Raw genomic sequence first — 23,652 nt, forward strand, 5'->3', positions numbered from 1 at the left:
TCAGGATCTTGAGGCAACCACTAGATGCAGAGTGGCAGATATAGGCAATGTGGCAAGCAGGGCCTGAAGGACCGACGCTTCAGCAACGATTCCACACACTTGCTGACATTGGATGCCTTCAGTAGGAATAATACTCTGAAACACTTAAGCTCAATGAGAAAGAGAATATAGGTTATGCAAGAGCATATATAGAAAAGTAGATAACTATAACAGTTAAACTGTGCTAACTAGAATGAGACTGCAGAAGTTATGAAAATGATTTTTCAAAATGGTGTCCTGATCTGGGTGATAATGGGCGTTTCCCTGTGAAGGTGCTCCAAAATGGCAGACGCCCTGAGCTCCGGTGGGGAAGGGGGGGGGGAGCGAGCGATAATAGGATGAGGCCTGCAGTCAGAAGGTACCCAGAAACAAATAAAGCAAAACTGAGGCTTTTCAGAGTCAATTTAGTCCGTCGCACCTAACAGCTGTTAGGCACGAAAAAACGGCTCGCCGCTGAGAAGGGAAGCTTCGTCCCTTTCAACGGCAGCCAGGAGACAAACAATAATCTCCCCCCGTGAACTAAGCAATGCTATGGTTAGAAAAAAATTCGACGAAAATTGATCTCCGCGCATTCAAAATGGCGGCCGTTAAGGAATTCAGTAACCGGGCCCGATTACAGAAGCCACGTGGCCTCCAAACTGCAGTTACCAGCCCAGAAACACGCGTGCTTGCTGGGGGGAGAGAGAGAGAAGCGATCCCCCTCTGCCTGCAACGAAGGGAAATTCCCCCCCCCCCCACTGCAGTAGGCAAGGAGTTGGAACAATTCAGCAGGCTGCTGAATTCAGGGAAGAAACCCCTCCCCTTATCCTGAAGGGGAATGTGACACTATCCCTGAATGGAAAGGGAAAGAAGGATTCAGCTCTCCCAGGGAAGCGAATAATCCCCCTAATTCCCCCAACTTCTAGAAGAAGAATCCACAATGGAATAATAATATCTAGTCTGACCTGCTATTCAATCACACTGAGCGTCAAGTTTCACGTCGTCATGGGCGAAAGACTAAGATGAAACTGGGAAGTCCCAGGCAAAGAGGGGGCGTGACAACTTGACAACTTAGTCTGATTGGGCAGGAGGACTGAAATAACCCATTGGTGGATTCTTCAGTCATCCTGCTGGAGAAGGAAAAGATGTTTTATAATTTCAGAAATACTTATTGTGTACTCTTACTCCAATCACTCTCTATTAATGTTTTCTTAATTCACATAGAGCAGAGGTGACAACTACGGCAACTTTATGATCTGTGGATTTCAACTCCCAGAATTCCTGAGCCAGTTGTCTTGGGAGTTTTGGAAGTTGAAGTCCACAGGTTGTGAATTGATTACACCCAATGTTGAGTTAGAATCAATTATCTTGAAAACGGGCTGTTCCAACTTTCCGGAAATTTAGCTCTTTGGGAAAAGTCAAAATAGATCCTCACCAACTCAAAATAATTGTTTTGACCTTGAAATGAGGTATTTTAAGCACAAAACATTTCAAATTCTTAGCATTCTCTGCACCCTTTTCAGAAATGTGATCAGTTTTCTTGAACAGGGATTTTGTGCAATTATGCTGAATATGGAATTATCTGCTCAGAGATTATGTTAGATAGAACAATCTTCCAGTGTCTTGTAATGTAACTGGTGAATAAGCAACTGACTTTCCACTTTGGTTCTGGTTGCTTCTATGGTTGTGTTGTAGAAGTGTTTCATTTTTGTGGTGGGAAAATCCTAGTCATTAACTTCATTGCTTTACGCTCTTAAGATGCCATTCACTTTATATCAGCTTCCCTATTCCCTTAGCCAGATCTCTCACATCAGTTGGATCCAGCTAGAGTCTGCAGTGTTCCCTGGGGCCAAAAAACAGTCAAAGTGGCTGATTTATTTTTCAGTGGGAGATGCTGTGTCAGACTTAATGACTGACTGAATCCTGCTTTCTGCTAGTTCCTTGTAAGGCACAAAGTAAAGCATAGATCTTAATTGCCTGCATTCTTAATGCATGTGATTTGTCTGGAAAATAAAAATGTGGGTGAAAAGATACTGAATGTAGAAGAGAACCAGAAGAGAAATCTCCCCAGATAAACTACAAAAAACAAAGCTCCCTTCCTTAGAAGCAGTTTGAAAGGCTAAATTACTGGAAAAAATGTAAACAGATACCATTTCAGATCTAGTCTCTAAGAACTTAATAAATTATAAATTATGTTCAGATTATGTTATAGATTATATGATTATATGGTCCAAATGGGTCTAGTGGTTAAGGCACTAGGCTAGAAACCAGGAGATTGTGAGTTCTAGTCCCACCTTGGACTAGAAAGCTGGCTGGGGGACTTTGGACCAGTCCTTCTCTCTCAGCCCAATCCACCTCAAAGGATTGGGAAAATAGGAAGGAGGAAAAAAAAAATAGCTATCTTCACTGCTTTGATTTATTTTTTAAAAATAAAGGCAGGATATAAATAAAAATAAATATAGGTAGTCCTTGACTTACAATATATATAGTGTCCATTTGAAGTAACAACAGCAGTGAAAAAGTGATTTATGACAGTTTTTCACATTTACAACCAACTGCAGCATCCCCATGGTCACATGATCAAAACTCAGGCACTTGGCAACTGGCATGTATTTATGACGGTTGTAGTATCCCAGGGTCATGCTACCCCGTTTTGTGACCTTCTGACAAGCAAAGTCAGTGGGGAATGCCAGATTCATTTAACAATCATGTTACTAACTTAACACAAGAGGCAAGAAAGGTTATAAAATGGGGCAAAAATCACTTAATAACTGCCTCGGTTAGCAATGGAAATTTAGGGCTCAATTGTGGTCATAAGTCAAGAACTATTTGTTCATAAATATATAAAATGAATTGAGCCATTATGGCTTGAAACCATGGCTTATGGCCTTTGTAATGTGATTCCAGCCACTTTATTCAAGAAACTATGGTTAAACTATGGATTAGCATAATTTGTGAACCCAATCTCTATATCTTCTTGCTGATAAATTCCAAAACAAAAGCATTTTTCCCCCAGAAATATACCTGAGTAAATTTAGGTGTATTTGAGAATACTGGTAATGTGTTAACAGTTTGATTCAGCCAGTGCAGATGTCAGATTTAACCATGACCCTGACTTTGGATGAACTAAGAAGAGCTAAACAAGGTTCCATGTGGTTAATAGTTGGGGATGATCAGGAATTCCCAAAACAAGACTAGCTCTTTTTTTTTTTTTTTTGCAGTAGGTACGATTGCAGTTAATATTCAGCAATTTAGCCAAGATTTCTGCTTTATTTGAATTTTTGATGATGATATTTTCAATTGTTAGAATTATAGTTTCCACTGCTGTAGATATATTTGCTAATTTAAATATAGAGACAGAATTCAGATCCACAAGAATGATTGGGGAAAATAAGTAATCATCCACCCTGTTTCAGATTGCTATACTATTCCATTTTGAAAGCAACTTCTAAATTTCACAATTTGTACATGTAGATACTCATAAATAGTGATTTGTTGGTCAGCTTTAGGGTTAACCTATTCAGAAATAAAAGGTCTTAATAGATAGTATTATTAGAGTACGGAAACATCAGAAACTCTGAAAAACTGAGAGTTTAAAAGAAGAGAAAAAGCTTGAATTCAAGAAGCAGTAATTTTTCAATTTAGCTAGAAGGGAGAAACAGCTTCATAATAGATTTAAAGCTTTATTCTGTTGGAATTTGAAATATCACAATTTAAATCATGAGAGAAGAATTGGAGTGGAAACTTAACCTTTGCAAAACTATAATTGTGGCATATGATACATTCACAAATGGTGGGAAAAGTACCTTTTGTGACTGTTTGGGAATTAAGATTGGTGTGGGTGATTTGCATTTAAATGGGAATTCCTTCAGCCTTTAACCTGCCAAGCTTATAAAAAATGGATTTTTCTTTTTTCTTTTTTTTTTAAATAGAGGCACAGGTAGTCCTCAAAGTATGACCATTGGAACCAGAATCTCCATTGCTAAGCAAGGCAGATTTTAAGTAGGTTGAGTCCTATTTTATGATCTTTTTTTGCCACAATTGTTAAGCAAAGCAAATCAGTAAGCAGGATTCCCTTGTCAGTAGCTGGATGGAAAGGTTGCAAATGGCAACCATGTGACCACAGCATGCTGCAACCACCATAAATACATGCAGGTTGCCAAACACCCAAATTTTGATCGTGTGACCATGGGGATGCTTCAACGGTTGTAAGTCATTTTTTTCAGTGCCATTATAACATTGAATGGTTGCTAAATTAATGGTTGTTAAATTAATGGTTGTTAAGTCAAGGATTATCTATAAGAGAAAGCACAGTTGCCTATTCAAAGTTCAAAAGATGCTCCATAGATGTAGTTGCAGCAGTGATGCAGACTACATCATTTGTGCATTCTTGTCGTGGTGATGCATGATGTTTTGTGCACCCTGCACAGATATCAACATAGCAAAGACTATTTTAATCCAACTACTGCCTTCTCTGTTTGGGGCTAAGTTCAAAGAATTTTTAGTAAGTGTTTTTGTTTTCTGCATAAACAGCAGCCATGACTTCTCTCAAAACGCTTGAATAATTGTACGCTATGCAGGCTCTCTAGCTGTGACAAGGTTCTTGGGCCTCTACCTAGCCACCTAGTGATTAATATATAACCACTGGATTTAGTCAAAACATTTGCTTTTGTATCTCCTGGCCTAAGTATATGCAGGTGTTGAAATGAAAATTGTGTGTTGGGGACAGTAACTTTTCCAAACCTTGAAAAGCCAAAACACTGAATAAGGCGATACCAATAGTTTAGACCATTGCTTTTACAATTATATGAAAACAATATATAAATTGAGTGTTCCTGTCTCTGTTTTGAGATTATGTTGAATCTCTGGTGCTCAGTAAATGAAATTAATACCAGGTAGAGGTAGTCCTCAATTTACAATTGATCATTTAGTGACTGTTTAAAGTTATGACTGACTACCCCAGGAATACCTACAACTCAGATTCAAAATTCTGATGGCTTCCCCTGTCATATGATTGCATTTTGGGTGCTTGGCAACCAACCCAGAGGCATTTTTGGAAATAAGAGTGAGGTCCCCTAAGTCAGAGTATGGTAGCATTTTAAGAACCCTAAAAACTGAAGCTCATAATTTCTGTTGGGGAACTAATAACCTCTGATACGGCATTGTCTTTGTCATCCGATAGCAAAGGCCAATATTCCTTACAGGCAGTAGGAATGGGAAGATTTCATTCAGTTCACCTTTGGATATGAATTTACTAAACTGCACTTCTAAAATTCAAATGCAAACATTTTAATGTGGTTATATACTGTATTTTATGTAATATTATGTTTATTTATTTAATGCCACCCACCTTGCTGGAGAAGCAACTCTTTTTTGTTATTTACTTATTAGTTTGCTAGCATGCTAACAAATTGAGCAGAATCCTCCAAATTTTAGAAAGCAATTCTCTGAACATTATGTATAAAAAAATAACTCCAAACCCGCAACCAGAAAGAATTATATCGGGGAAAACTGGTGGTGAAAATGCATTTCTTTTGTAAACTGTGTTGGTATATAACCAAAAGATTTTTACAATAAAGGTCTTAAACTGCTTCTAGATCAGACATGTCAAACTCGCGACGTCACGTTACGTCGCACAACGTATCGGGCTGATTTTGCCATTGCCAACAATGGGGTGGGTGTGGCTTCCGGATGACGCGTCCGGCCCGCAGGCCGGCAGTTTGACACCCCTGTTCTAGATCAAGAGCTTAGTTACAGTTGAGATAATAGCCAAAGCTTTAGTATTAGTTGAATTGCATTCCAATATTACTACCACATTCTATTTTTTAAAAAAAAAAAAAAATCTCATTCATATTACATTAAGCAGTCTTTGGCTGACACTGAGCTGTGGCTTTTTTCATCAGCATTCTTACTGAAAGTAGCAGTTTCTAATAACTTTGCCACAAAAAAAGCACTTTCTGCTCTAAAAGGAAGTGCTGGTGAAATACAGATTTGAACTATTTTTGTTCTAAATGTATAATAAACGGTGTGCTTTCCTTTTATAAAATAGAATTTTTCCATGACTAATGAAGTTCATATAATGTCACAATATATTAATAGCTCTAAGAAGAATATTGTGACATAATAGAATTCAAATTTATACAGGATTCTGAAAATCCTAGCATAATGCTGTAGAATATTTTTGTTTGTGTATTTTTGATGAATATTTAATATTATTTATCAGTATTGCAACAATCAGACTATGATGTTACTGCTTACATCTTCACATTCTGTATTGTTTTTTGTTCTAAATCAGTTGAAATTGAAAAATTGAAAAATTGATTTTTCAACCTTGGTAACTTTAAAATGTATAGGTGGTCCTCGACTTACAACCATAATTAAGCCCAACATTTCTATTTCTAAGCAAGGACAGTTAAGAGAGTTTTGCCTATTTTATGACTTTTCTTGCCACTGTTGTTAAGTGAATCGCTGCAGTTGTTAAATTAGTAACACAATTGTTAAGTGAACCTGGCTTCCCAATTGAGTTGGTTTGTCAGTAGTTGCAAAAGATGATCACATGACCCAACGGCAGTGCAACTGTCATAAATAGCAATAGCACTTAAACGTATATACCGCTTGACAGTGCTTTACAGCTCTCTCTAAGCAGTTTTCTGAGTCAGCATATTGCCCCCAACAATCTGGGTCCTCATTTTACTGACCTTGGAAGGATGGGAGGCTGAGTTAACCTTGAGCTGATCAGGATCGAACTCCTGGCAGTGGGTAGAGTTAGCCTGCAATGCTGCATTCTAATCACTGCACATCACAGCTCCTATGTCATTTACCAAGGGCCTGAATTTTGATCATGTGACTATAGGGATGCTGCAATGGTTGTCTGAAAATCAGTCATAAGTTACTTTTATCAGTGGCTTTGTAACTTTGACTGGTCTCTAAATGAATGGTTGTAACTCGACTATCTATATGGACTTCAACTCCCAGAATTCTCCAGTCAGCATACTAACCAGGAGATTCTGGGAGTTGAAGTCCACACATTTTAAAGTTGCTAAGGTTCAAAAACACTGTTCTAAACTACCTCTGCTATGGTTTATTGAACATATGATTTATAAACCATCATGGCAAGTTCACACAAATATATTACGCTGAAAGCCAGCAAGTGAAAAGGAAAAAAATGAATTACTTGAATAAAATACTTTGGTAACAAATTAATAACAAAGAACCCACATTATAGGCCACTCAGAATTACTTGAAGTATGCAACATATAGATTGTAATTAATAATTCATGTAATTGGAATTAATTCAGTTAATGAGAACATCATGGAAATCAAGTTTAGATACCAGTCAGCTCTCTGGTACTTAAAAAAAACCCACAGTCGACGGGGTCATTAAAGCTAAGAGGAAATAAGATGTATTTGAATAGCATTAAAAATGTAAATAGATGTGCATGGTGGACATATTTCAGAATTGCACCCATATAGAATATTTAGAATATTCATATATGTTGTTGGTAGGTTCATCAGGCTGAGGGTGTATATAATCTAATGATTTAAGTATAGCAATCCAGTGTAGCCACCAGACATGACTAAAGGTTTTGAGAAAATTTCTTTTCTTTTTACTGTCCTGTTTTTATCCATCTGATAGTGTTAATAGGTCATGTAGTATGTGCAAATATTTGACTATATTACATTTTTCTTGGTTGAAATACAGTGCTTGGTGCTCTTTAAGCTTGGATATTTTCTTGCAGATTTTTCATTACTAAACTAGTAAGACCATTAGTGCTAGAAGGGAGTGGGGATGGGATGGGATGGGATAGAATAGAATAGAATAGAATAGAATAGAATAGAATAGAATAGAATAGAATAGAATAGAATAGAATAAAGACCTTGGAGGTCTTCTAGTCCAGCCCCCTGCTCAAGCAGGAGAACCTGTACCATTTCAGACAAGTGACTGTCTGGTCTCTTCTTAAAAACTTCTAGTGTTGGAGCACCCACGATTTCTGAAGGCAAACTATTCCACTAGTTAATTGTCCTCACTGTTAGGAAGCTTCGCCTTAATTCCAGGTTGCTTCTTTCTTTGGACAGTTTCCAACCATTGTTTCTTGTCCTGCCCTCTGGTGCTTTGGAGAATAGTTTGACTCCCTCTTCCTTGTGGCAGCCCCTCAAATACTGGAATACTGCTATCATGTCACCCGTTTCTTCTTTTTTTTAGACTAGCCAAACCCAAGTCCTGCAGCCGTTCTTCATATGTTTTAGTCTCCAGGCCTTTGGTCATTTTAGTTGCTCTTCTCTGAACTTTTTCCAAAGTCTCAACATCTTTTTTGTAGTATGGTGACCAAAATTGGTTGCAGTATTCTAGGTGTGGGTGTTACTAGAGTTTTATAAATCAGTACTAATACTGCATGTGATCTTGATTCTATGGCTCTGTTTATGCAACCCAGGATTGTATTAGCTTTTTTTTGGCTGCTGCTGCACACTGCTCTCTGTGTATGTACAAGTGCAGAGGTAGGTAACTATGGCTCCTTTATGATCTATAGAGTTCCCAGAAATTCCCGTGAGGGTGGCTGGCTCAGGAATTCTGGGAGCTGAAATTCACAGGTTGTAAAGGGGCCAGAGCTGCCCGCCCTTATTAGTGGCTTGCTCTGTCAATGTTGGTGGGAGTGTTGTTTTCCTCTTGGTAGTTCCATGATTAGGCTGTTGTTTGCTGTTTGGTTATTTGAGTTGACAGTTCCTTCATTGGGATATTGTTGCTAAACTTCGATTTCGTGGAACTTAGTCACAGCTTGACATTTAAATGTTTTTCTAAAATGAGGGACAGGCACCTAAGAGTTCTCACTGTGAGGGAGATGTTTGTAAGACTTTAAAAAAAAAGTACAAGATAGTCCTCAATTTACAACTGGTTGCTCAGCAACTGTTCAAAGTTATGACAAATCACCCCATGGCTACTTACAATCCAGATTTGAAGTTCCTAGACTGGCCTTTAAAGTTCCTAGACTGGCCTTTGTCTCTCAACTCCCTCCCCCCGGGCTGATGGTGACTGGTCTACCCCCCCTAGACACATGATCAGATTTTGGCACAGCAGTCAGACTATATTTACAGCTGTTTGCAGCGTTCTGCAGTCATATGACCACGATTTACCTCTTTTTGTTGAAAATCAGTGCTTAATTTCTGGCAGAACAATGCTCAAGGGATTTGCTTAATGACAGCAGCATTTGCCTAATGACTATGGTGATTTACTTAATGACTGCAGCAGAAAACATTGTAACATACTTAACAACGGCATGACTTACAACCATAATTCCTGGCTCAATTATGGTCATAAATCAAGGACTACCTGTATTGTAACTATTTTAGGTTCTAATTTAAAATTTTGCTGTCCTGACTGCTTCTGTTCTGTGAGCTCTGCTGCTGAGTGGTTCTTTAAAAAATCTTTCCTGCAGCATGACAGGAGTGTGTTACAGTATCTGGGAATTGTGGAGCCCCTCTATAACGGGTGGCCAGGTATGAATCAATATCTGGATGACTTGCAAATCACCCACTGTTTCTTTACCATTTGTATAAAAATAGCAAGGAGCCGATGTCCTTATCAAACTCAACTTGGAACTAAAAATCTGGAAGGAAGCCAGGAAGGAGGGGGTTTTTTTGTGTGTGAAATAATTAAAAACCTTGGCAATAAATTTCTGGACTGTGCTAAACTGAGACTTGCCCAATTTTGTTTCTGGTGGCTCCAGCTGGTGGACCTTGGATAGCTTAGAAAAAGCAAAGCCTGTATTACAAGACAGAAGTCCCCACCTTGCCTTATATAGGAAGGACAAACAATTGCAACTATTTGAAAATTGGTGCCTATAAATAAAAATGGTCAAATTGGCCAAAGAGCTCTTTTAAGTTCCTTCCTCTAGCCATGCAAACTTTCAGAATTGCAAGCCTGCATCTGAACAGCTGTGCTTAAGTTCTGAGAAGTGGAAAATAAGTAAATTTAATTAAGATTTTGGTGTGTTTCTTAATTGGAGACTGGTTGAGTTAAAGCAGTTTAAATCTCATGGGTAAAGACCTCCTTCAAGATTTGTATTCTTTACATGGTGGCTCACTTGAAAGCACTATGTTCTGCATTCAAGGAGGTTAGTAAACTGCCATGTTGTCAGTTGCCACAGCACAGGAACAAAGAGGAAACAGATTTTGGGTATACAGATATTGCCACTGATGATCAGGGGCTTTAATGTTAACTCAATCTAACAGTAAGGAAAAATTAAAAAGAATCTGGTTTAAATAATGTAATCACAGTGAATTAAAGTTGTTAAAAATGAACAAATTACACAGGTATAACTGGACAGTCACCTTAGCAATAGAACCCGCTTTATCCAGGGTTAGTTTTTATTGTTGCAAAGCCATTATTGACAAGCCAGGTTTATTATTTATGGGAGTTACATAAAGTGATAATTAGTTATCTGCATGAAGAAACTACAAAATAACAAGTGCATAGAAATAAGTTTCCCTTACATTCTTGAAAAAAAAATGACCAGGCAATCAACTGATTTCCTGTATCTTTAAAGCCATCTTGTTATGGCCTGAAAAAAATCCTGGTTTTTTCCATTATATTGCATGAATCAAAGTACTAGAAGGGCTATGCAGCCTAATATACTCCAGATGTTTTAGATTATAAGTTATAATTATAACTCTGATAATTCTATGCTGGCAGGGACAATGGAACTAAAATAACAAGTATCAAGAGGGAGACAGATTACTTCAAAGTAAATATTACTGAGCGGACTATTGCTGATGCTTAAATAAAGATTGCCATTGGCTGAGCAGCTTTTCATTGTGATTTGTTTGCAGCTCTGATCATCTGGATTTATTTGCAGCTCTGATTTTCTGCAAACTAAAGACAGTGGCCATAACCTGTGCAATTGAAAGTCTGTCTCTTTTGGTGTTGATTTGCTCACATGCCTATAGTGCCATCACAGCAACCTATTTTAATGGGAATCATTTTAGGATTGCATTTTCAAACAGTTCAAGACAAGAGATGATAGGTAGGTAGGTAGACAGACACATATATACATACATTTATACATACATTTATACATACATACATACATACATACATACATACATACATACATGATGGAGAAACATAATAAAAAAATAAGCAAGAACAAGGGAAACAATGACAGGAAAATAGAATCAGACAAACTCTTCTGCATATTAATCAAATGATAGAGAGATATTTTAATAATGGAAAACTGTCAAATGCATGACAACATATAGGTAGTATTTGATTTATGACTACAATTGGGACTGGAGTTTCCATCACTAAGTGTTGTAGTCATTAAGTGAGTTACACCTGATTTTACAACCTTTTTTGCCACAGTCATTGCGAATATGACTTTTCCTATTGACTTTGCTTATTGGAAGCCTCCGGGAAAGTCACAAATGGTGATCACATGACCCAGGACACTGCAACCTTTGTAAATACATACCGGTTGCCAAGCTTCTAAATTTTGATCATGTGGTCGCAGGGGTGCTGCAGATTTTAAGTATGAGGACCGACTGTAAGTCACTTTTTTGAGCACCTTTGTAACTTCATTTCATTAAATGAATAGTCATAGGTCTAGCACTACCTGTATAAAACTTAACTTTAAAACAAATACTCTGAATTTCTTAGAATCAAAATTTCTTAGAATTACTGGCATGCAAAGAAAGTTTTTTATTCTTCTTCAATAATTACTTGGTTTTAATGGCATATACTGCATAAAGGAGAATAAATTAAAACAGAATAGGGAAAAATATTTATGGAGAATCTGGAAATGGGAGAGTTTTATATGATACAGTGTCAATAGGCTGATGAAATCAGGTTAAAATAAGATTCATTTCTTATTGATATTTAGTATTAATAATTTTGAGCAGCGCTTTAATCTTAATATATTTTAGAATTAGTCATTAGTACTTTTAGGATATAAAAGTATTAAGCACTATTTTTTTTGAAATAAGTAAAACATTTTCAGATATTGTGATAAGCCACAGTGTAGTTTACTTAGTTTTACCTTAGTAAATGCGCACATTGGAATACTTTGCACAAATCTAAACGGTGATGGTTTAGTCGAGGAATAGCTTATGCAATGTTTTTCAACCTTGGCAACTTTAAACCCTCTGCTGGTTGGGAATTCCAGGAGTTGAACTCTGCACATCTTAAAACTTGGTAAAGTTGAAAAACGCTAGCATAGTGAAATAACTGAATCCAGCCTTTATGTGTGTATTACCTATTAAATCAGAAGATTAATAGGCAGATATAGTGCCAGTGACACTATATTACTATACAGATTATCTCTTTCTTTACAGATGCTAAAATTCTGGATAAGCATGCTTTGTATGAAATATCTATTACTCCTATAACTCTCATATCTGTAACCATTAAGTAGATGAACTTTTGCATCACAGGACCAAATTTTTTGAACCGCGTTACTTCAAATGGGCTACCTTATAGAATGCATCCAAAATGTAGGACCCATGAGTCCTATGGAACTGAAATTTGATAAATTTTATAGAACAGTTTATGACGTAAAAATGATCATAAAGTTTTTTATGACGTACAAACTGTCATAAAACATTTCCTGTGGCCTGCTGCTGATGGTTGACTCTCCTGTACAGTTCAACATGAGCTATTTTCAAGCCCATGATTATCCCCCAGAAATTTTTAAGAACTTTTTCCCAGTATTTTAGAAGCTCTGCCTTGTTGAAGGCGTTGAGGAATCTGGCCAAGAAATAACTGCAATGATAACCCAATAGGGCAGTGATGGCGAACCTTTTAGAGGCCAAGTGCTCAAACAGCAACCCAAAACCTACTTATGCATCATCGGGTGCCGGGTGGGTGTGGCCCATTGGCTGGGTGTGGTCAATTGGGGGTGTGTGGCCTATTGGGTGGGTGTGGCTGTGGTGGTAACGGCAGACTGGGTGGGACTAAAAAGTTCAATCAATCAATTCCAACTTTGCAAGATCTTTTTTTTCCCGCAAGAAGTTGAAATTGACTGATTGATTGAACCTTTTTCTTTTTTGCACACGGCAGCAGAAGCCTAAAGCAAAAAGGTTTTATAAAACCCAGCTGAAGTCCTAGGACTGGGGCAACAGCGCGCGTGCCCACAGAGAGGGTTCTGAGTGCCGCCTCTGGCACCTGTGCCATAGGTTCGCCACCACTGCAATAGGGCATGGATTATCTAGTAATCTATGTTTTGAAACATAGCTGGGATTGTATTGAAAGAATGGCAAATTTAACTTGGATTAAATATGGGCAAAATCTCAAATTTTGGCAAGAGAGTGTATTAGCTAAAAAACACCACCATATTGAGCAACTTCCTCTGAAGTTGATCAACATTTAATTCCAGTTTATACAAAACCTGATTTGAAAAACATTGAAGCTTAATAATCAGTTTCTAAAAAACCAATTGATACAGCTTTTAGTTTTGAAGGAAATTATAAGATTTGTTTATTTGAAATTTGATATTGTTTTCTTTAGATAACAAGTTTGTTTTTGTGTAGACATTCCATTCTTAAGAATAAGACCTTTTCTTTAACAATGTTAATTCATTGACTATTCAAAATTGAATAATGTGTAAATAATATGCAATATTTATAAATTGTAGTTTTGAATGAGTTGGGCATAGTGGTTAAGACACCTGGTTAGCAACCATAGGCTCTAATCTGGAAGTCTTTAAGCTAGTCCCTTTCTCTCAGCCATTGGAAGAAATAGACAAGGATAAATTACTTTTAAAAAATTCTGCCAAGAGAACTGTAGAGATTCTTAATTATAATGACTAAGAATAAAACTGCTGTAGTACCTACCTTTAGAAGCCCTTTAATGTTGTTAGAGGTACTTAGAATTTGGCAGGGAGAAATATAAGGGAACAATGGATGCCATAAACCAGAATAGATGTAAGACAAATATCTTTCTTACATGAAGAATGCAAAAAAAAAAAGTGGGTACAAATACCTGGAAATCATCCAATGTTGTAGAGCACCAGGTGAATCTAAAGTCAGAGATTTTTAATGATCTGTCAATCACCCTGGGAGCATCAGCCTGGAAAAAACAGCAGGTTAGGTATTAAAAACTAAAATAAGTAATTGTTAGTCTGGATGGTTAAAAACTGATATATGTGGATGCTTTAAGGACATGTTGAAGGATCAATTGTTATTATTCCTGTTCAGTTAAATGAGAAAGGAAGCTAACCTAATCAATGTAGCATGAGGCAGACCTTCTCTTATTTGCAGGAATGGCATCAGTTCTGGCTTGCAAAAATTCATATCTCAGGTTAGCATCAAAGTCATAAGGAAAAATCTAATTCTTTGTTGCCAACCCTAAGGGCATCTGGATTCTTGCAGCTCAGATATGAAAGCTTTTAAGGTGAAGATAAAGGCTGCATACGTGGGGTCCTGGTTCATAAGCTGTAAGTTGGGCTGTTGAGTTTGGGTTTCAGGTGTTGTCTGGATGCATCCATTGAGATTTATCGCTAAACCTGGGAGTTCAGGCAGTTATAAAGCAACAGGTGCTACAGAAATTATGTCTTTCTGTGAGGAGCAGCAAGGAAGTACAAATGACTCACATAACCTCTGCTATGCTATCAGGACAACTGACCCATTTGTTAAATCTGCTTGCACATCTCGGCCTGCAAGAAATAATGCAGTTATCCTAGTAAAATTAACGCCCTTTCCCATCGTGACCCTTTCCATAGTATTGCAACGTGCAGCCTCTTCCCTCCAGGAAGGTGAATGGACATAGACAATACCAACGTCAGCTGAGGGGGGGGGGCGGGAAGAGAAGAGAACGGGAGATGCCTGTGGCCTCTACTCCCATCCCCGCAAAGTGTTTTAAAACGGAGAAGCTCCTGCCTGCTTCTGGAAGCAGAGGTGAAGCGAAGGCAAAACGGGCTTTGGCTGACTGTCTGGCGTTAGGAAGCGTCCCCCTCCCCTCCTTTTTGAACGCGGAGTGGTAGCTGCCCTTTCCCCCCCTCTAAGGTGCAAACCAAGCGGGGCCCGGCTGGAATGTTCCACTCGGCTCCCCTCAGGGGGGAGGGGGGGAGGAGGAGGAGGAGGGGGTATCTCGAGATGGAAATTGAAACGCGCCAACGTTCACTCGGGATCCGTTAAGCTCCAACCGCCTCTCCGCAGAGGGCGTCTCCGATGCTGCGGGAGGCGGAGGGGACGCAGCGGGCCCGGCGGGGGCGGGAAGGCCGGGGGATGGGGCGGGGGGCGGGGAAGCCCTCCCGGCTCCCTCCCTCCGCGATGCCTCGGCTCCTCCCCTTGCCCATTCCCCTTCCTGGAGCGTCCGTCCATCGAGCCTCACCCCGCCTCGCGTGGGCGCCTGCCGGGAATGCCGCGGCGAGTCGGGTGAGCTCCGCGCCTGGATGCCGCTGATCCCGCCGTCTCTCTCTTGTGTCTCCCTCCCCGCCCTTCTGCAGGCAGGGCCGCTTCAGTCCCCGGCCGCTTCCGAAGGGATGCTGGAGAAACTGGAGCTCGAGGATGAAGGTAAGGCGCGGGCGCCGCTGGGCGAGCCCTGCGGGGCTGCGGTGGAATTGGGGGGCGGGGAAGGCGGGTCCCCAGGTGATTGAGACCCGCGGATGTGAGGACGGGGGCTGAGAGGCAGCGGAGCGGCGTAGGCAGGTGGGCGGCCCGCTGTAGTCGGTGGTTATTGTGGTCTTTAATAATGCATGCCCCGTTTGGACGGGAGGGGAGATCCGGAGGTAAGGCTGGGTTGCCCCCCCCCCCCCCCCATCTTGCATCTTGATCATCAGGTGTTAATTTTGTTGGTGGGAAAATCTGCTGAAAATGGTCCTTATCCCCTCTCCCCCCGCCGCCCCGAAGCCGGACGATTTTGACGGTCTGTCGTGGAGCAGGTGGTCGAGATGGTGCAGGCGTATGTCTGACTACAGCACCATCCTTCGGCTTTCCTGTTGTAAGCGCACTTGTGACTTTCTGTGTGCTTCCGAAGAAGCAGATAATTCCAGCGGCATTCTGGTTTTAAGGCTCAAGGGATCAGATGTTGGGTTGGAATTTGAATTGCTCTGGGGGAAAAAAAAGACCAATTAACACGCTGAATTGCCTCTCCTTGCTAACAGATAAGGTGGTTGTTAGGTGGAGGTAAAGATATACCTGCATGTATACTATATAAAAGGGACAATGGAAAAATATAATTATGACCACAAGGGTGCATCTTGTAGTTCTGTTGTACTTCCTATCTAATACAGGTAGCACTCAACTAGCAACCACAATTGGGACCAGAATTTCTGTTGCTAAGCAAGGCAGTTGTTGTGAGTCACACCCAATTTTACATTTTTTTTTTGCCACAATTGTTAAATGAGTCACACAATCTTTACGCAAATCTAGCCTCCCCCATTGACTTCACTGTTCGAAAGCTAGCTGGGAAGATCACAAATTATATGACCCTGGGATGCTGCTACTGCCATAAATATATGCAGTTGCCAAGTACCTACATTTTGCTCCTGTAACCATGGGAATGCTGCAATGGTCATAAGTGCGAAGACCAGTCATAAGTCATTTTTTTCAGTGTCATTATTACTTTAAATGATTGCTAAATGAAGGGCTGTAAATTGAGGACTCTGTATTGCAAACTGTAAAGCATGTAAACCTACCAGCTGTTAAGTTTTTATTTGCAGTAATTTCTATAAGGTGTAAGGTGTTCAAATCTTAAGAGTGGGAACATGAAGAAATTATTTTCATTCTATTTTATTTTTTATATTTATATCAGGTTATTCAATCCTTTTTTTAAAAAAAATCACAGGTTTTTTAGGCCTCTGATTTGTTTACTGCTTCTGCTTTATATATATGTGTGTGTGTGTGTGTTCTGTGTTTTATCTTGGCTAGTCACTGACTATAATTAAATAGTTGAATGGTGAAAAACAAATCCTCAGTAAAGATTTGCAGGACTTGTTTTCTGTGGCATTAATTTAACTTGCTAAAAGCCCTTTTAATTCCTTAACCAATTTGTCTTTGAGGGGGATACGGTGATAGGAAAAACACTGCTCCTTTTAGTGTGCAGTTGTGTGAATTGTCTGTAATGTGAAAAATAGAATGGACACTGGACAAAGGTAGGGTAATTGTGAACTATAGTGCGAAAGAGATAGTTAAACAGTAGCTATAAGCCTGGGTACAGGATTGATACTTCTCATTTCTTGTTCTCCAAGTCCCCCGAAATAGACCTACTTCCATAGAAGGTGTGTTTTATGCATTGGGTCTACTCTAACCCTCTAAAAGTATTTTCTCTACATAAATCCTCATAGTGAGTAAGACTTTTTTAATGTAGTTTAAACCAGTGTCCTTTCACTATCTCCTGTAAAAACTCACTAAAGAGGCAACTTGCTTCATGCAATTGCTACATCACAATTCTTCTGATATGCATTCAGGTTCTCTTTGGCAAGATGACTTTTTGGGACAAGACAAGGCAAGATTATTGAATCAAAATTACTTTTAAAAGAAGTAACACATTTCTAACAGTGAGTGTCAGATGCAACATTGCTAACATACTCTAATAGCATCCGATGTTCTGAATTGAGAGCCAGTGGGTTAAATAATAATCATCTGACATTCTAGGTTTTTACTCTAGAAGTCTTTGTATAGGTATAATACCAAGGAAGTGTACAGCCACATCAAGATCTTATATTGGAACATCTTTAATAAAACATTGTTAACTGTTTTATATGCTCCAATTGAGCATTGTTTAGCATATTTCTTACCAGATTAGAGAAGTGAAGAAATGAAGGCTTAGATCACATTTCATACTAAGACATAATGTATTTTAGCATGACTTAGCATGATGTGTGGTTCTTTCAGCCATTGGGGCTGATTCAGCAAATCATGGTTAAAGCAAACACTAGCTTAGCATAATGTGTGGACTCAAACACTAAGTTGTTTTAAATTATCTGAAAGCATGAAGTGGGGGAGTCATATATGGAAAACGTAGAATGTTAATTAAGTATATACAACTGGTTGTAGGTAATTAATATTGATGAATTCATAAATCAATGGCAATTGATTTCTAGTATGGTCCTACTGACCTGTTCTCATTTATAAATGTATATTTTATTTATTATTATTTTTGCAAAATAATAAGTGGGAAAGATAAAAGAGGGGTGGGCACTTTGTAACTTATTTGGATAGCAAATTATTCAGCTTTAATGCTGAAATTTAACCTTAATGCTTGAATGTTCTTAGTAACATATATCAGCCATGTAATTCCATAAGAATTGATATAATAGACTTTATATCAAGATACTGCATGATTTGAAGATCCAACCTCATGAATAATGCATTGCAGTAATCCTACCTGGAGTTTACGAGACAAGAGATCACCATGGCTAGCGAATGATATACTTGCTGTTTTTAAAAACAAGATCCAAAACTTGTCTAATGATGTTGTGGAAACAACATTCCTGTATGCACAGTCTACAAATCTTTTTTTGCTTTGAAATATATTTGTTTGAACTAGGATAAACATAAATTTAGAATAGGATTCTTTTTGCAGTAATCAGTGAAATTTAATACATGTAAGATCTTTGAAATAAGATATAAATAATTGGAAGCTCTTAAATATATAACATAAAAGATTCATTTAAACCATCACTTGAAACTCTGGAGACTTCAGAAGGTTTTCTTTGGATAAAACTACTTAATTTACTGGATTACCAACTTCTATTTTTATATATGTACTTACAACTGAATTTTTTATCAGTTCATTTAAGAAAGGATTTATTTTCTGTTTCCCTTTGAAACATTTTAAGCCCCAAATGTTATAAATAATGGGCAGAGTTACTTTGAGCAAAGAGTTACTTTGTTTTTCCACTTCATCCAACTGCTTGTTTAATAAAAAAACTTTTTAAAATGCAAAGTAAATTCTGAAGTTGCATTCCTAAAATAACAGTAAGGTATAAGACCTACTGTGCACAGAGAATCTGCTTTGGGTAAATAAGCATAATTTCTAAAGGAGACTTTAGAAATTCCCTGTGCTAAAATTAATTTAAGTACATTTGGTTCCTAGACCACCTCCTGAAAGCTATTTCTGATGTTGGTTGACTGCTGCTTACTTGAGGAAGTTGTACACAGATCTCACTGTGGGATGACTATAGATAATTGCACTCCAGTGGGCAATAAGTCTATTAATTGAGACAGGTATTTGCTTTTAAAAATTACCTTTTCTGAGAAGCTAGACATTTTTAATTTTAATTTAGATTATTGCTTTACAAACACTAAAATTAGTTGCTGCATTTTGAAATCATTTATAGGGTATACATTAATTGACTATGTTGGAGTATATACAGTATACTACATGGACCTTGGCCTGAAGAACCGACAGCAAAATACAAGGAATTTGGTGTTTTGTTCTCTCATTTAAATATGCCATAACTATGTTTAAAAAAGGTTACTGTTACAAAATAGGTAGAAGCCAGGTCTCTATATATTTCTGCTGAAAATCTGCTTGTCATTTTACCCTTAACCCACTGGTTAAGGGTAATCTTTTTCATAAACCTTTTTCATTAAATGAAAAGACATCCCCTCAACTTTTGCCATTTCTAAATTTCATTTTAGAAATTGACTACAGTATTTTCCACTGAATAAATCCAAAGTGTCTTCTCACTATAATCTTTTTCATAGAGCCATTTCAGGTGGTTGTTTTTTAATTAGGGAAAATTTGCGGGGATTTTTTTTTTAAAGTGCTGGATTCAGGTTTAAGGAAATTTATTTGTCTATTTATTTGCTAGCATTTGTGTGCTTCTTCAGCTCAGTCACAGATTTTGGGTAGCTCACAATGGTGCAAAGTACAAAACTAGTACCCAGTTAAAACAATTCAGCTTCAGTAGCAAATGACAACATTAAAAACCAGATTATAGTATTGGTTACCCCATTTAACTGAACTGCCCAAAGAGTAGCATGATTTTTACATCCTTTTGGAAAATTAAAGAAGTGGGCAAGCTGGTCACAAGAAACAGTCAATTTCCTCTGGCTGAGGCAGCCCTGATAGAGTCTGCCTTTGGATCCCCATCTTCTTAGTTTCTCACATCTTCACATCTTCTTAGCTTGCACATACACAATGGGCAGACACCACATTGAAAAGACAGTCTTACCAATAACAGGTCCCTTTTTCCATAACTGTTCTTCCTGATAAAGTAGACTGACATGCAAAAGTCAGTTGGTGTGTTTACAACTATCTCTGTTGGGGCTGTGCAACTTCAGATGGCTTGAATGGTACACTAGGTTTGTGTTCAAACAGTGGGAGTCATATTCCAAAATTTTGTGGGGCCAAGACATATTGTAAGAGGTATTTCAAATGGTTGAAGGACACATTTTGTTCTTTTACTACACCCAAACCACCCCAAATGCAAAAAAAAAAAGAGCACAAATGTTTTACCCTATCAATCTGGGGACTGCATAAGGGATACTAATGAGTCATGGTTTTGCATCTCTAACGTCAGGAAGATCAGTATATATCATTTGATTTATATAGTGGAGGGTATGAAATTTGTTCCTACAGACACCTTAAGCAGAATCCCATTTTGTGCTTTCCTCCTAGGATTTCCCCCATTGGGCAAAAGGTACACTCGCTCTTCAGAAATAATTTGCCATTAATTTCTATGATCCTAAAACTGCCACAGTGACATTTGAGAGATCATATAGGGGAGAGTAATTAAAAGGTTAAGAGTAGAAATCATGAAAATTATGTGTGTTACAGGGATAAAAGCCTGCTGCTTGGAAATAACAGAACTGTTGTGCGCAGGCAGAGAGTCCTTTCATTCCATATCTCCCACGAAAAAATGCAGTAATCAGGCCATTTTTTGGTCAATTGGAAAGCAGAGCCTATAAACTTCCTGGATTTAACTGTATTAAATGCATTTAAAAATATGCCCTATTTTCTAACTGCGTTATATTTTGCACATAATGATATCTAATTTAGAGAAATCTGAAATTTATCTCATTCGTTTTGATGTATTAAAATTTCTATGTTTTAATATTTCACAATGCCTTCTCATACAAAGGGAGGAAAATTACTGCCCCAGTGATTTACAAAGTATAAGAACCAGTTTAAAATTGTTAGGCAACAATAAAAATGATTTAATAAGGTAACATAATGGTATGGTTAAGAAAAGAATTTTTTGTTCTGCTTCATAGATAAAATAATGATAAAAATGAGTAATTCTGTAGCATTCCTTGAGCTTTCTGTTATTATTACATAGGCATAAGTTTAATTCTCACAAATGTCTCCTCAGGTGAATTGAGGGACAGATCTTATTGTTGGTATATATTTCATTTTTTTTCTGTTTCTGATTTCAGTATATTTGCAGGTTTTAAATGGTATATATAAATCTGAAATGGTATAGGTTCTCCTGGTTGAGCAGGGGACTGGACTAGAAGGTCCCTTCTAGCTCTATTCTATTCTAAATAAAGCATTTACTATAGTTAGTTGATACTTATGATCCAAGATCATAACTTTTCTAAAAACTTAAGCACCAGCCTGTACCTCTCATTTTTTTTCAGTGGTTCCTGCAGGCTGCAGAGTTTTAATCTGTCTTGAGTAACTCACTTTGCTGCACTGTTGGCTTACATCCATTTCTCTTCAGGACAGTTTTAAGAACAAGGAGCAGTTAGTAATATATAAAACAGCATTTATTCTTTGAGGTTTCCTTTTCTAAACTGGTAAGCAGAGACCACACAGATTTACTACTGCATATTAATTCTTTTGTTCAAAATGATGCAGGTAAAGTGGAATAAATTGTTGAAGGTAAGTTGAACCTAGCTTCACCAACTTGTAAAAATTGGGCTATAAATCCTTAAGTGAAATCTGATCTGTTTTGTTTTTTATCACTAATTATTCTAGAAATCTACTTAAGATATTATAAATTGATTCATTTCCTATATTTTTATAATGTGATCTTGTAAGGGGAAAATCACATTAGATTATGGTAGCAAAAGATCAGATATATCTGGTAGCACCTTTTCCAAATAACAAATGTTATTAAAAGCCATAGATTTTTATGAGCTGCTCCCTTCCTCAGAGACACAGAGCTTCATGCTGGCTAGGGAATTCTGAGCAATTCCACAGAGGTCCACATATTAACATGGGCAAGTTGCTGAGGTTGGAAAACTTTGTATACAATCTTTGTATAACAGACAAATAGGAGAAAAGTTCAAATTCTTCTGCAGCACAGGTAGTCAAATCAAAATAGAGCTGGAAGGGACCTTGGAGGTTTTCTAGTCCAACCCCCGGCTCAAGCAGGAGACCATTTCAGAGAAGTGGCTGTCCAGTCTCTTCTTAAAAACCTCCAGTGGTGAAGAACCCACAACTTCTGAAGGCAAGCTGTTCCATTGGTCAATTATTCTCACTGTTAGGAAGTTTCTCCTTAATTCCAGGTTGCTTCTCTCCTTGATTAGTTTCCATCCATTGTTTCTTGTCTGGCCTTCTGGTGCTTTGGAAAATAAATTGACCCTCTTTTCTTTGTGGCAGCCCCTGAGATATTGAAAGACTGCTCTCATGTCACCCCTAGTCCTTTTTTTCTCTAAACTAGCCATACTCAGTTCCTGCAACTGTTCTTCATGTGTTTTAGTCTCCAGACCTTTATCATCTTAGTTGCTCTTCTCTGCACTTTTTCCAAGTCTCAACATCTTTTTTGCAATGTGGTGACCAAAACTAGATGCAGTATTCCAGGTGTGGTCTTTCTAAGGTTTTATGAAGTGGGACTACTACTTCAAATGATTTTGATTCTATCCCTCCATTTATGCAACCAAGAATTGCATTAGCTTTTTTGGTTGCTGCTGCACACTACTGGCTCATATTTAAGTGATCATCCACTAGGACAGGGCTTTTCAACCTTTTCACCCATTGTACCATATTAAGATATGGCAACATCTGAGTACCACCAGTCGCCTAGCAAGGTGTCAAAAACTTGATGACCCAAAAAAAAGTGATAAAGTACAGGTAGTCCTCGACTTACAACAGTTTGCTTAGTGACTGTTCGAAGTTACAGTAGCACAGAAAAAAGTGCCCCCAAGCCACAGCCGAGCAAGACACCTGCCTGCCCACCCGGCGGCGCTCTTCCTCCTGTCCGAGGGGGTGTTTGGTTTTTATTCCCCCCATCTGCTGGGTGATTGCAGCAGGTTTTGGTCACTTCACATGACCCTGGGATACTGTAACCGTCAAAAATATGAATCAGTTGCCAAGCATCTGAATGTAAATCACAAGACCCTGGAGATGCTGTAACATTCCAGCTGATTGGCGCTTCTTCTGAGCTCAACAGAAGTGCCAGGATCAGTGCTGCTTTCCAGCTGATTGGTGCTTCTTCAGGGCTCAGCAGAAGCACCAGGATCAGCGCCGAGCTCCAGGTGGAGCCTGGCGCCGATCCTGGCGCTTCCACTAAGCCCTGACAGCCCTGCAGCTCCAGCCATCTGTCGCTCAGGCTTGTGCGGTGCTGCCACCGGTTCAGCTCATTCCCCTCCCCCGCTACCACTTTTTTAGGATGGTCGCGTACCACCTGCCAGGTGCCAATGTACCACAGATGGTACCCGTACCACTGGTTGAAAAGCCCTGCACTAGGATTCCAGGATCCCTGTCACAATTACTGTTTTTGAGTCAAGTGTTGCCTAATCTGTTTTTCC

At 38.5% G+C, this 23,652-nt stretch overlaps 1 protein-coding gene across 2 annotated transcripts in view; it reads left to right on the forward strand.

Moving 5' to 3' along the window:
• Positions 1–23,652, forward strand: part of PRKAG2 (protein kinase AMP-activated non-catalytic subunit gamma 2) — a 236,948-nt gene that overhangs the window by 178,539 nt on the left and 34,757 nt on the right. For both annotated transcript variants that reach the window (XM_015832534.1, XM_015832533.1), the window contains one exon: positions 15,453–15,519. In XM_015832534.1, coding sequence (XP_015688020.1) covers positions 15,453–15,519 — 67 coding nt within the window. The remainder of the gene's footprint in view (positions 1–15,452; positions 15,520–23,652) is intronic.

This window comes from Protobothrops mucrosquamatus, unplaced genomic scaffold, assembly GCF_001527695.2.
Source record: "Protobothrops mucrosquamatus isolate PMUCROS unplaced genomic scaffold, P.Mucros_1.0 scaffold5, whole genome shotgun sequence".
Classification (NCBI taxonomy): Eukaryota; Metazoa; Chordata; class Lepidosauria; order Squamata; family Viperidae; genus Protobothrops; species Protobothrops mucrosquamatus.